A 12,656-nucleotide genomic window follows, 5' to 3' on the forward strand; every position below is an offset into this window, starting at 1 on the left:
GCAACAATGTGAGTTTCACAACAGCTGCCTCCCACATAAATACAAATACACACATATAGGAGAGATGAGACGGGAAATTTCACCAGAGAATATGTAATGAGTCAAAATCTGGCAACTATGTGAATAAAAGTGAAACTCAAACTTTTCATTGTGTGCAAAGAGGGTGGTACACAAAGTCAGCAAAACTTGTTTTTTTTCATAGCTCTCTATCCTTTTGCAATGCACATCACTGAAAAAACCCACATCCTCTGTGACGAGAGCTGTCATTATATTGATATCAGCAAGTCAGCTGTAGTGTCACAGACATTCATGTAGACACATACACAGAAAGACTAACAAAATACACACACACACACAAACACACATATGACAACACCCTTCCTCAGCACAGCAGTGTGGAGATCAGGAAGCACTGGAGAGCAGTGATACCTTTACCCAAAAGACTGTGGGTGTGGGGAGTCAGCAGAGGCCGGACGTGTGTGTATTCATGTGACATTCGTGTGAGAATCTGGGTGTGTTTTACAGAAACTTAACAGCACAGAAAGCGTTTGCTGGGAAACATGATGTTGATGCTACACAGGTGCACATGACTAAAGCTCTTGAGTTTCAAACATTTTCTATGTTAGTCTGCACTTTTCTCTTTAAAATCTCTTGGTTTCATCTTTCTGTTGCCACCTCCAGAATGAGTTTGTTATTTTATTGGCATTCCAGTATATTTTAAGACTTTACCCTTTTGCTTCTATTTCACAAACTGTCAGCCTCAAATAAAGGAAACCTTGACAGCACATAGAAACCATCAGGAAGAGTATGTGCACTGTTCGAGGTATCAGTGTTGTTTACAATCAATAGTCAAGCTGAAGGACAAGAGAAAACTGAAACTTTAACTCAGCTGTGGAGAGATCTTTGTCTCTAAACTCTTTCATCTAGCAGCCATCACAAGCTCCTATTTCAGCTTTTGGGCAGGTATTCATCCTTTTATACAGCAGCAGAGCTGCTTTTAGATACAAGTCAGTCACTTGTGACCGCCAAACTGAGGCTGTAACAGCATATAATGTTTCATGTTGAAGTATTCTTTGAAAAAGTTCACCGAGGCTGAGATAATAATAGAGACAGGCTACTTTTTCCACTACATGAAAGGCAGTCTGAATGTCTGAAATAAAACAAACAGACAGGATGTGCTTAATTTAAATGTATTATGAAAATTATGATGCAACATGAAATGGAAATTAAAAAGTGAAGGTTATAATGAGATGGTGGGCAGGGGGGCACTAATGACAACCTCAGAAGTGTGGGGTTGAGTCAGACTTGAAATAATGGTCATTCAAGTTTATGGTTATGACTTGATGAGGCTTAAGCATGCAAGGTACTCACTTTGTGCGCCTCTGAGTGTGTATCTGTCAGATACCCAGTCTGTGTGTCTGTCAGAGAGTGTATCTCTCCACTGCTCCCCTCATCCAAGTCACTGTCCTCATCCTGTGTTGAATCTCGCTTATTGCCCATGGTTACGCAGCAGGACACACTCTCTGTTTCAGTGACGCTGTCGTAATGATCCTCCTCGTCGATGGCGTCCTCATTGGGGAACACCTCCCCTTCTACAGCGCATGATGGGCTGTCGATGCCACTGTCCCGGTTAGGAATCTTCCCATTCTGCTCTGAGGAGTCTGGATTGTCCAGGAGCTCGTGAGAGGAGCCTTCCTCCCGCTCCACGTCATCAAGGCAACCAACGCTGTGTGTGATGTCCACCTCCACACATTCGTCCAGCGGGGCATCATCTGAGCCATCAATGTGCACAGTAGCCAGATGGGAAAGTTCAGACACCTCGTCAGTCTGCTCCGAGATACCGAGTGCAAGTTTGTCCACAGTGGAAGAGTCTCCTGCAACCTTTGCTGTGGTGTCCTGGCCACAGGAGGAAGTGATGTCAGACACAGTGTCCATTTTCAGACACAGGTGCAGCTGAGAGCGTGGGAGCACCCCCAGTATGGGGACCCTGGGAAAAACAGAAACAAAAAAAGTCATATGAGCAGTCAACAGATGGTACTGCACACTGGAAAACTAGAAAATACATTAAAAAGTTTACTTGGATTCCACTGATAAACAACAAAACTCAAGCAGAAGTAAAATAAACCTCAGCATCTTGGAACTTCTCTGTTTGTGCATCATATCATACATCTGATCATTACACAACAAAATATGAATGTAACAGTTTAGCCATGCAAGAATTTTGATTAAATTTCCAGCTGATGTCCTTACTTTGAATTCTCGAACCTCTCGATGAGCAGTCCTACTTTCTGGGCCTCTCTTTGTGGCTGTGCTCCCGGGCCAGGAGGGGGCAAACTGGGCTTTGGTTTAGGCGGAGGAGGGGGTGCTGGCAGAGGCCTCGAGGGTGCTGGGGGGATCCTCTTAGGTTTCTTGTCTTGCCCAAGGGCGAGCAGGTGCGCAGGTTTAGGGGGCACTACGGATGCAGACGTCCAGACAAGACAAGAACAGCAGAGCAAGAAAGAAGCATGAGGCTGCAGACATGAACAAAAACAATCAGGTAACGCGTATAAATCCAAGTGAGAAAACCTCCATGGCTATGTCCATGTGTTAAACCTGCTTCTTTCCCGGTAGAAAGGCAAAACTACAAAAAGAAAAAAACACACACTACGAGATAGAAACATATAGTAGCGGCACAGAGCGAAGCAAACTCTGAGCTTCAACTATCTGCCAACTTCCTTATTTCAGAACAGGATGCTGAGATGAGTGCATGCGTAAGCTGCTGCGGTCCCAGTTAGGTAAAAAAAAACAGACAGAGAAAAGAGTAAGCTGTCTATAAAATGCTCATGCTAAAATTCTCATGCATGCTTGCACACTATGGGTTTGTGCTTTCACTGTCGAGTCTCTATATTTGCATGTATTTCAAATTCGGAAACATTGATGTTTGAAAGCAGGAAATGTGATGTTCAATTGTTAATTTGAGCACTTCCTCTGTCTGTCTACGTGTGTCACTGTCAACAACAACTTTCCTTCGCAGAAATTCACTGATGAACTGCGTACCGTATGTGCAAACAGGACATTTTAACTCCAACATTTTCATTTTCATCCAACATTCAACTCTTAAAAACAACATTCAACTCTTAAAACCAAGATGATAACAAATGTATTTGTATACATATTTTCTCATCATGTACTTATTTATTTAAAATATACTGTACCTTTAATATGTTGTACTGAACAGAAAATTCTTTCAGAGTACCACTGTATCCTTCTTAACAGATACATTTTTAGTTAATCAGTAAAACAAGACTTACTGCATATCTGTGGCTAGATTCACAAAAACAAAGTGCAGCATCATGCTGAGGCCCTCTGTGTCTGTGCATGTTTAAGACCATAAATCATTCCGAGCTAGGGTATCACACAGATATTATGAATTATTGATTAATCATTTAGAACATGGGTGTCCAATACGGTGATTGAGGCCCACCAGTCGACTGCAAAGCCTATGCTGGTAGATCATGTGCCACAAAAAAGAAAAAAAAAGTTGTCGCGCCTGCCACTTGACTCACATGTGACTAATAAATGTGTGATGTGTGCGAGAGGCCAATGTGTCAAACACAGAAACAAGTACAAATGCAAAACAAGTAAATGCTTAACGGTCTCGTTTTATGGAAACTTGTCAATAAAGAACAAAAATTGTCTGCAAAAAATAGTGAAAGAAGCCAGTAAGGTAATTGGCATGCAGCAGCGTTCTCTCTCAGAGATCTTTGACAGGCTTGTTTTTAAAAAAGCACGGTCAATCTTGTCCAGCTCTGATCACCCACTTTTGGAGGAATTCATTCCCCTGCCATCTGGACGGAGATTTAGGCTACCTCGAGCACGAACAAATAGGTTCAAATTTTCTTTTGTCCCAGGTGCTATCAATACAGTTAACCTGTACAAACCCTAAAAACACATTTCTTATTTTCATTCGGATTGAAATTGTTCTTATCAAGTTTGGTTGTGTTGTATGTCACTGTTTATTTATCTATTTATGGTTGTTGTGTTAGTTGTTTTTTGTTACTGTCCAATTTGTAACCAAATTTCCCCTCGAGGGACAATAAAGCTCTGAACTGAACTGAACTGAACTGAACTGTCTAGTGAGCAAAGGGAAGTGAAGAGATGGTCAAGGAGGGACAGCAGCAAACACTACACACCTGAAACTACAACATATTTTATGTCTATAAAAGGAATTTTGAGAGACTGCTTATATGACTAATTTGTGACTCTGTTAAGATTGTGCAATTTTTTTGCTAAGAATGAAAATTTCTTTTTTTTTTCTTCTTTTTGGTTGGTGAATCATTTACAGCTGGTCAAAATTAAAAGTAGCTCACAAGACAATGTGAAAAAATTCCCACATGCTGCCGTTGTATCTTAAACAAAATGTATTTTGTATGACCAAGAAAAAACAATCAACCAACAAAACTAATTATGTACATTTCTTAAGTAAGATATGATGCAAGCAAATGTTCATGCCCACCTGAATTGGTCAGTAACATGTTTGAACATTTGGGGCTTTCAGACCACAAGAGCTTGTACAGGAACCTTTTAAGGGACTCAGGAACTTGGATTACAATATGAGCATTTTAACCAGAGGAACTTGGGTCCAAATTTAAACCCAAAACGTCCCTACTTCTAAATTATTGTGCTACTTTCCTGCCGCAGCTCTGATTTAACTGCTCTCTCAGGATGAGCTGCAAGTGGAATAAAAACACTTTGGTGAGGAAGTTCATCCTGTGAGGTGGGAAATACTGTATGTGTTAAAACACACTACCCACATCAGAATTGTGCTTTAACATTATGCTCATTCTGTCCAGTCCAAAAAGACAAAATACAATTAGTTTCTTCATTTGCAAGCATGTTATAATTACTGGTAGTGCACTTTGATAAGGGGGTATTCCCTACCTGGCAGAAATACCCACTTTCGTTTTAGTGACTTCTTAGTTCATTTTGATTTTTAAGCATTTTTGTCCCACTGGTTTTTTCATCATGAGAAAGCAGCTAAATAACAGATAGGAAGTTATCTGGAGTTTGGAGTATTGAAGGTTACAATAATTGAAACTACTCATGGGTGACAAAACAAATAGACAACAAATAGATCAGACAAATCGATTCTGGAAACAACTATTATTGCAACCCTAGTTAAGGCTATCGCAGTCAGCAAATCTCAACTCAGCTAAACACTTATGGGAGATTTTGTACTGAAATGTTAGCTGATGGTTTTCTATAACCCTCATCAAGACAGCATGACCAAATAATCCTTATTATCAGCTCAGATATATACAGTAAAATAACAAAAAAGACGATAATTCTCACCATTATCATCCAGCAAACCTTAAATAAATATGAACAACTTGAATATTGAGGCCAAGTCTAGAGTGTAATGTCCTAGTATATTTTGAGTAATTCCCAAAACATAACATATGTTGTTCATATTTAGCGTTTCACAAATAATGCAAAAACATAAAAACACTTGGGAGCCGCTGGCCTGCTTTAAACCGACTGCTCCTGCAGAGGTGACCTACTGAGCTGTGTGAGTGACAGAGTGAGGCCAGACGGCTGACACATACCATGTTATAGAAGAGTGTTTGCCTGCACAGAATAAATGACAGCTCAATAGCGAGGGCCTGATCTTGCTGCACCTTTCAATTATAATGACGGCACCAATGTCAACACTGGCCTTGAGAAGGAGCCACACTAGGTCACAGTAATTTACCTTGAGGTTTCTGTGCAATTGACGGTCTTGGTGAGGTGGAGGGCTGCGGCCGGGGTTTGATGGCAGGCCTGTCGTGACATGGTCTGGGGGTTGGACCTTTCTTTACTAGCCGTGGAGAACACAGGTAGTCCACTGATCCACACTGGTACTGCAGGGAGGAGGCAGGGAGGTCTGGAGAGAAGAAAGACAATATCAGGTATTGATCAATATAATGAGATTCATCTAGACATAACACGCACAATCCAGTGTAATCCTGCAACAGTGGTGCAGCGACAGGACTGTAGATCAGTGACCTTCAGCTCAGTGTGTGTTTCAGGATGTTGCCCTTGGACAGAGAGCAGGGGAACCAAAGAGGAGAAGAGAAGCTGTGCAGCATCGATCCTGACACCAAGCCTGGGGCAGCAGACAGAGAGCTGTATAGGCTGTATATTGGTTTCTCTCACACTCTTTGACAGGCCTGTGTCTGCATGACTACATCTAATCTTCTCTGGACACTGTCTGTAGGTAGTTTGTGGGTGTGTGTGTGTAAGAGAAAAAGCTTAATGTTATAGAATTATATCCTTGGGGACCCGTGATTTTGATTTACTAAGTCTGACCTTTACTGTCTTTGGAAGATACTGCGCTGCATTACATGACATCTACTATACACACATTTAAAGCTGACAGTTATTGCTTCTTTTTCTGAAATACAAAATTCACCAAAGAAGTGGATTGGTTTAAGGTTATTTTCACCAGGCATTCACAGGTTTTTCTGTTTCCTGGTGCAAAAATATAAAAAGGTCCTTGTCTTGTGAGAAAAAAGAAATGAGGTGCTGATCATGCACCAAAATTAATTAAGTAAATACAAAGAAAAACAGCTTACACCAAGGTTTTTGTGCTTAACAGTCTGACACCAACAAACAGAAACAAAAAGCAAAAGTTCCCTCAGAGTTATAATGTAAATGTGGTGGTGACCTTACAGTCAGCTATTGATATTTGCAGATCAAGGGAAAAGAAATCCAGCATTAGCAACAACAACAATGCTTTGTGTGCATGTGTGTCTATTTCTGTTTGAACTGCATATGCTACATAACCACTTTCAGTTGTGTATTTTTGGCATTGCTGTCATCTGATGCTTTTATCCATTGCATCAAATCGATGTCCCTCTTTAGATTATGATAATAACTATGCAAAATGCAACTGTACAGCTTCGTTTCTTCAGGTTCATGGATTCCATCTTGTAATCTCAACTCTTTCTCAACTGGATTACAGCCCAAAATTGCACCAAGCCTCCACAAGAGCCTTGGCACATCTAATTTGATGTTTTTCAGCTGTGCTCCAGGCAGTGGAAGGAGAGAATTCTCTCAGTAATGAGTGCTGTTACGCTGTCTGCCCCATGTGGCACACTGCAGGCTTTCCCACCATCTCCACACCACAGTGGAATAAGAGCGGGCAGGGGAAAAAGATGAGACTTGTAAACAGCTTTCTCAACTCCACAGAATAATAAACTGTGAAATTATGTTTCCCTCACAGGGGATCACAAATCTTGGGTAGGTTTTCTATTCACTCTGACTATTCTTGCATTTGGTCCCTAGCAACAGAAATATTGTGAGCCTCCTGCCACGGTTTCTGCCATCTCTAAATCAGAGATGACTTTTGGGTTCAGTCAGAGGAAAAAGCTTGAACTATGAACAAGTGAGCAGGCATGTCCTTCACCCAAACGACTGCCTAGTGAAGTACTCTTTGACCCAAGACTGGCTGAGGTTGTTCCTGGGAAAAGCAAACAGCCTTGGAGGACAGCAGCATAGGGGTTGGTACCTATGGAAACTCGTAGTAGCCATGGTTACCTGAGAGAAAAACCTGACCCTCATATCAAACTACCTCACAACAAACGAGAACTTGACGACACAGCAGATAGAGGAGCTGACACTCACACTTTTCCTTAATTACAATTTGAAAAAAACAGGGAAAAAATAACTAAGCACAGTGAACTTAAATGAAGTAAATTCAATCTCTAGCTTATTATTCATATCATCTTGGCACAATTACTATCAAGGCTAACTATTAACTATTATATTAAAGCTTATAGAAGCCTAGAAAACATAGAAAAGAATACAAAATTAATCAGTTATGAAATACCTTCAGAGGAGTGAGCTGCTTAACGAACATTACCTTGCCTCCAACTGTTCAGTTTCACATATCCAAAGTCCAAAGAACAAGTGAATGGAAAAATCTCCCACACAGCCCCGTCAATATCTAAATAAATCCTGCCCTCCCAGCCTGCCAAAGTGCGCGTGTGCAACTGAGACTAGCCTTTGTGGCAAACACAAACACAAACAGACACACACGCCCTAAAAAACTCATTCAAAGCTCAGCCCTGCATTACGCCCAGACACACACACACACACACACTCACCTGTCCTTTCCCAGGTGTGTATGAGGAGCTGCACCTGTCTGTTCACCTGCCAAACCTGATCAAGGTTCCTCCTCCCTCGGCCAAAGTGACGTGCATATATGTCATTGAGCAGCCCAGTGATCCCAGCATGAAAGGTTTACCAAAGAAACACAACACAATGCTGTTCTTCCCAGAACAGACAGCAAACAAAACAGTGTTTGACGTTACAAGTCACTCGCATAATTGATTCTGGACTCACAGGGAGATTAATCTCATCCAGGAGATGAGATTAAAATTTTAATTGTGTCATTTTAAGAAGGATTCTTTAAAGAACCACACAGGAGAATGCAGATCTGAGCTCATTCATTTCCTCTTCTCAGTTCCAGTTCCTGAGAGACGGATGAATAGGACAATTAGACAGGAATTACATGTCCGAGGACATTATCACCACTGCGCCCTGTAGGCTCCCTATTACCATAATAACCTGCTGACAGTTCCAGTCATGTTAGTCACTGTACATCTGTTTAATTTGGTAATCAAAGCACACAAATAACTCATCTTACTGTACCTGCTCATTCATACCTGTTATATAAACATATGCTTCAGTTACTGAGAAGAGAACAGAACAAACAGCATCCTTCCAGAGAGCAAAGCGAATATTTTGAGTCGTAACCTGAAAGACTACATTAGCGTGTATTTCTAGACACAGTGAGGGACTGCTGGGTGCCTGATTCACAGAAACATTCAGATACCTTATGGTATTTGACAAGGACATTGTGGAAAAATAAAGAAACTCTCGGCCTCTGAGTGAAAAGCACATGGCCCTGCCAAATCACCGGTGACATTGTGGTGCTGTCACAAGAGAAAAACCTCAGGAATGTTATTGTTACATCACTACATAGTCTGTGAATGCTTTCACCTTTTAGTGGTGAGAGTCTCTCTGTAAACCCAGATCTTTAAAGACATGGCATAATAAAAACCCCTAAACCCCTTTCAGCAGCTCAATCAAATTATGGGTTAGTAAAATTGGCACTGAGTTGAGTTGTTTGATACTAGTGCCAATATGATACTTGGGATTTGGTACAGATACCAGAACAACACGTTTTCAATAGCTTACTTTGAGGAATATAAAAGTTTTTTTTTTTTTCTACAAAACTCTGTGTGATATTTAACAAAAAACGTCAAAGCTCTTAAACTAACCAAAAGCAGCTGTATGTGAAATGTCTCTAAATAAAATAGAGTCTAAAATTGGCAAAGTTATCATGTACTATCCCATCAAAGGATAATCAAACAAGATTATGAATCAGAAAAGACATTCAAAACCAGCTTTTGGTACTTGGCAGTTTACTCTGTGCAACTGACACATTTCTTTCACTGTCAATAAAAAGAATTTGGTGTTGGAAACTCAGCCCCGCTAAAAATAAGTTATGAATAGTTTCTTAATAACTAAATAATGAATAGCTAGGAGAAAAAAAGAATACATAGTATTTTGTAAATCCAAAATTATTTGAGGAACAAACCACTACCTGAAATGAGTTTAAAAACAACCAATTTCATTAAAATAGTCTTCAGTGCTAACCCAATTTGTGCTATAATTTGCTAAACTATCATGACAGTAGCCAGTGACTAATGGCTGCTGTTTTTAACGAAGAAAAGGGTGAATGCTTCATTTTGTAACAAACTCTTTCCTCAAACTACCAAGAGACACACAAACTGAAAACACACAAAGAAATGCACAAACCTCGCTGGCTGTCAGTCACTGTCAGCCCTTAGGCGACCCCCTCAGAGTCATTTATTACCCATCATCCCCTGAGTACAGTCCTCACACACCAGCACTGTCTGGGAGACAGATCACTCAGATTCAGCATTGTCTCCACAGTCAGGCAGCCAGTCAATCAGGTCTCCTCCCCGCAAACCAACCCCTGGTGAGGTTGAGCTGACATCCTGCTCCCTTCACTCCACCCTGATTCCACACCAAGACGTAGCTGTGACATTCTGTCTGTGTGTGGCACCTCATTATTCCCATATCACTATCACATTTCCCAGTGTCTCTGCATTGCTGCATTATACCTGCTCTGCTCCTCTCATCCTGTCTGTGTCCGTTTGTTTGCTCACTTCCTCTACCCAGAAACATATTGATCTGGTTTTTCAAGTCTGTTACGATGAAAGACTCCAAGAGTCAATGAGAGGCAGTCTCTCATCTAATGGGTCTTAGATTTATAATGGCAATCAAGCCAAAGAGCCACTTATCTTCTAAATTCACAGACAGACAGACAGGATGCTGGTTTTCTACATGAGGAAGAAAACAAAGCCATAGAGGGTAAAGAGGAGAGAAAGCAAAAACAAAGTAGAGAGAGGGAAAAGGTTGTGGAGCTGAAGGAGAGATCAACATTTACCATCAGTTTTAACATGTCATCTACCACTCTGTATCCCCACACATCTCTTCTCACCTCACCCTGTCTCTCCTCTCCCTGTGCAGCAGCAGACAGTAATGAGTGCTCTGACCTTGATCTACTTTTCGGTTATTACCCCAATGGTTTAAACCTTGAGTGAAACATCCACAGAGGGACGCACATGCTTGAATACATACAGTTGAAGGAAGCACATAGAGGTCTCAAACCTGGGGACAGTGGCATATGAAAGTGATACTGTTGAAAACAATACATACAACAGGTGACCTTTATCACACACAAGAGGAGGAAACCTCAAATTGTGGCAAGTGGGCGTTCAGGTCGAAAATAGCCCTGTTGCTTTAGTCTTTCATTTACTGGTGTGACAAGAAATACAATCAAGAAAGTTCAGCCAGAGAATTAAGAGTCATGCATTTGTGTGATTAGGTAAACAGCTGAAACAGACAAATATGCCTTTCACTTTACAAAGGAAGGTGCAGTTACATGTATACATTGGCCCCTGAAGTGCCTGGCTGGATTGCTGCAATACGCAGCATCATTTGCTCAAATGACTCTGTGCTTTTTTGCTGGAGCCCATTATGTTGGAGTTTAACATGTTTCTATAGATGTTTTTGTATCTTTGGTACCTGTGGGAAGGTATAAATATTAGAATTCCACCACAGCTGCTGAGCTCAGCGACGGACAAATCTGCAAACATTTAACAGCCACCTTTCCTACCAACAGAAAGTAAGAGATCAATATTCAAATAGTGTGGAGTATCACTTTAAGAGGATCTGTCCCACATGCACAGACATAGTGAAAAATATTGTTGTTCAGCTTCTCCAGGATCTACAACAGCCTCAATCTCTGACGATCAGCAGATTTCTCTCATAAAGTAATAAGGCTTCAACTCCCTGTTCACCGTGAGGTTTATTAAAACGCACACACACTCACACGTGCATGCAATCATGCACACACAATACAGAGGGATCAGCAGTTATTCAATCACAAACAGTAGCATCTGGTCCCAGATTACAAATCTAGTTTCACCCATTTCTCATTACGCTCTGTTATCATAACCACACATATCCCTCCTTGTGAAACCACCCATCAGTGTGAAGATTTCTGTGGATGTTGTATTCTTTATGAATTAGGAGCTGCTGAAGTTTCACTGCTTTCATGGCTTTCCAGGGGCTGGGGGCAAAGGAGGGGGTAAGGCAAGTCATCTAGTTAGTGCTGTCCTCTCCCCCTAAATCAGGTCAGCGGGCACAGCGGGCACACTGACATGTCTCCCTCACTAAGTGGGGGGATTTCATCATCTCCCACAGATTAGGACCATGCGATTTCGGGGGGATGAGACGAGGAGGCACCAGATGGCTGAAAAGTGTTGAAGAAAGTCATAACCTGCTCTTGTGGAAGCAGAGACCAAATAGAGAATGCAAATGGGTGTAACAATATGTGGATAAGATAAAATACAATTGGGCGGTTTTGTTAGGAAGTGAAGCATGACAGAGGCAACACTGTGAAAACGAACAACAGCGATAAGCTGTGTTAGCAATCTTTTGCAGATATATAGTGGTGTAGGCAGTAAATGCAATAGGAAAAAATAGGCTCATCTGTGTTCAGTTCTGGTAATAATGCACTGTAACTGTCAACAAGTAGAGAAAGCTACACACAAACAAAAACTGACGAGTTAATATCATAGTGGCAACAGGCTTGTGGATTTCCAGGCTAAATCAAGCCACCCATAAAAGAGCTCTCCTTCCCAAAACCAAAGAGGCCATTGCCATAGCAACAATGCCGATCTATATTGCTAATATAGTAGGTAGGTCATGGTGAACTATAAAAATTGCTTTTGCTTTTAGTAGGAACACAGATCTGACAAAAGTGGGCTTATATAATGTCTTGAGAAATGAATAAATCAGAAAGCATCCTGGCTGTTGTCCTATAGGTGGGAACAGAAGAAAGACGAAACACCACCCTGCACTCAATGACAGCCATTAAGTATAATACGTTGGTCAAATGACCAGCTTTATTCCCCAGACACTGTTGTGTCCTTGGTGGCTGGAGAGAAGAGGAGCAGGGGGTGACGTATGACACAGTCACTGACCTGAGACCTTTTTTCCCCAACAGCATGACTCAAGGCAATTATAATTCATCT

The 12,656-nt window shown here is 41.2% G+C and overlaps 1 protein-coding gene across 1 annotated transcript in view; it reads right to left on the bottom strand.

Moving 5' to 3' along the window:
* Nucleotides 1–12,656, bottom strand: part of fgd (faciogenital dysplasia) — a 52,434-nt gene that overhangs the window by 16,056 nt on the left and 23,722 nt on the right. Inside the window, exons 2-4 of the mRNA XM_053317649.1 lie at nucleotides 5,732–5,902; nucleotides 2,251–2,452; nucleotides 1,372–1,987 (exon numbers count right to left, since the gene is read on the bottom strand). Coding sequence (XP_053173624.1) covers nucleotides 1,372–1,987; nucleotides 2,251–2,452; nucleotides 5,732–5,902 — 989 coding nt within the window. The remainder of the gene's footprint in view (nucleotides 1–1,371; nucleotides 1,988–2,250; nucleotides 2,453–5,731; nucleotides 5,903–12,656) is intronic.

Source organism: Scomber japonicus, chromosome 4 (genome assembly GCF_027409825.1).
Source record: "Scomber japonicus isolate fScoJap1 chromosome 4, fScoJap1.pri, whole genome shotgun sequence".
NCBI classification, from domain to species: Eukaryota; Metazoa; Chordata; class Actinopteri; order Scombriformes; family Scombridae; genus Scomber; species Scomber japonicus.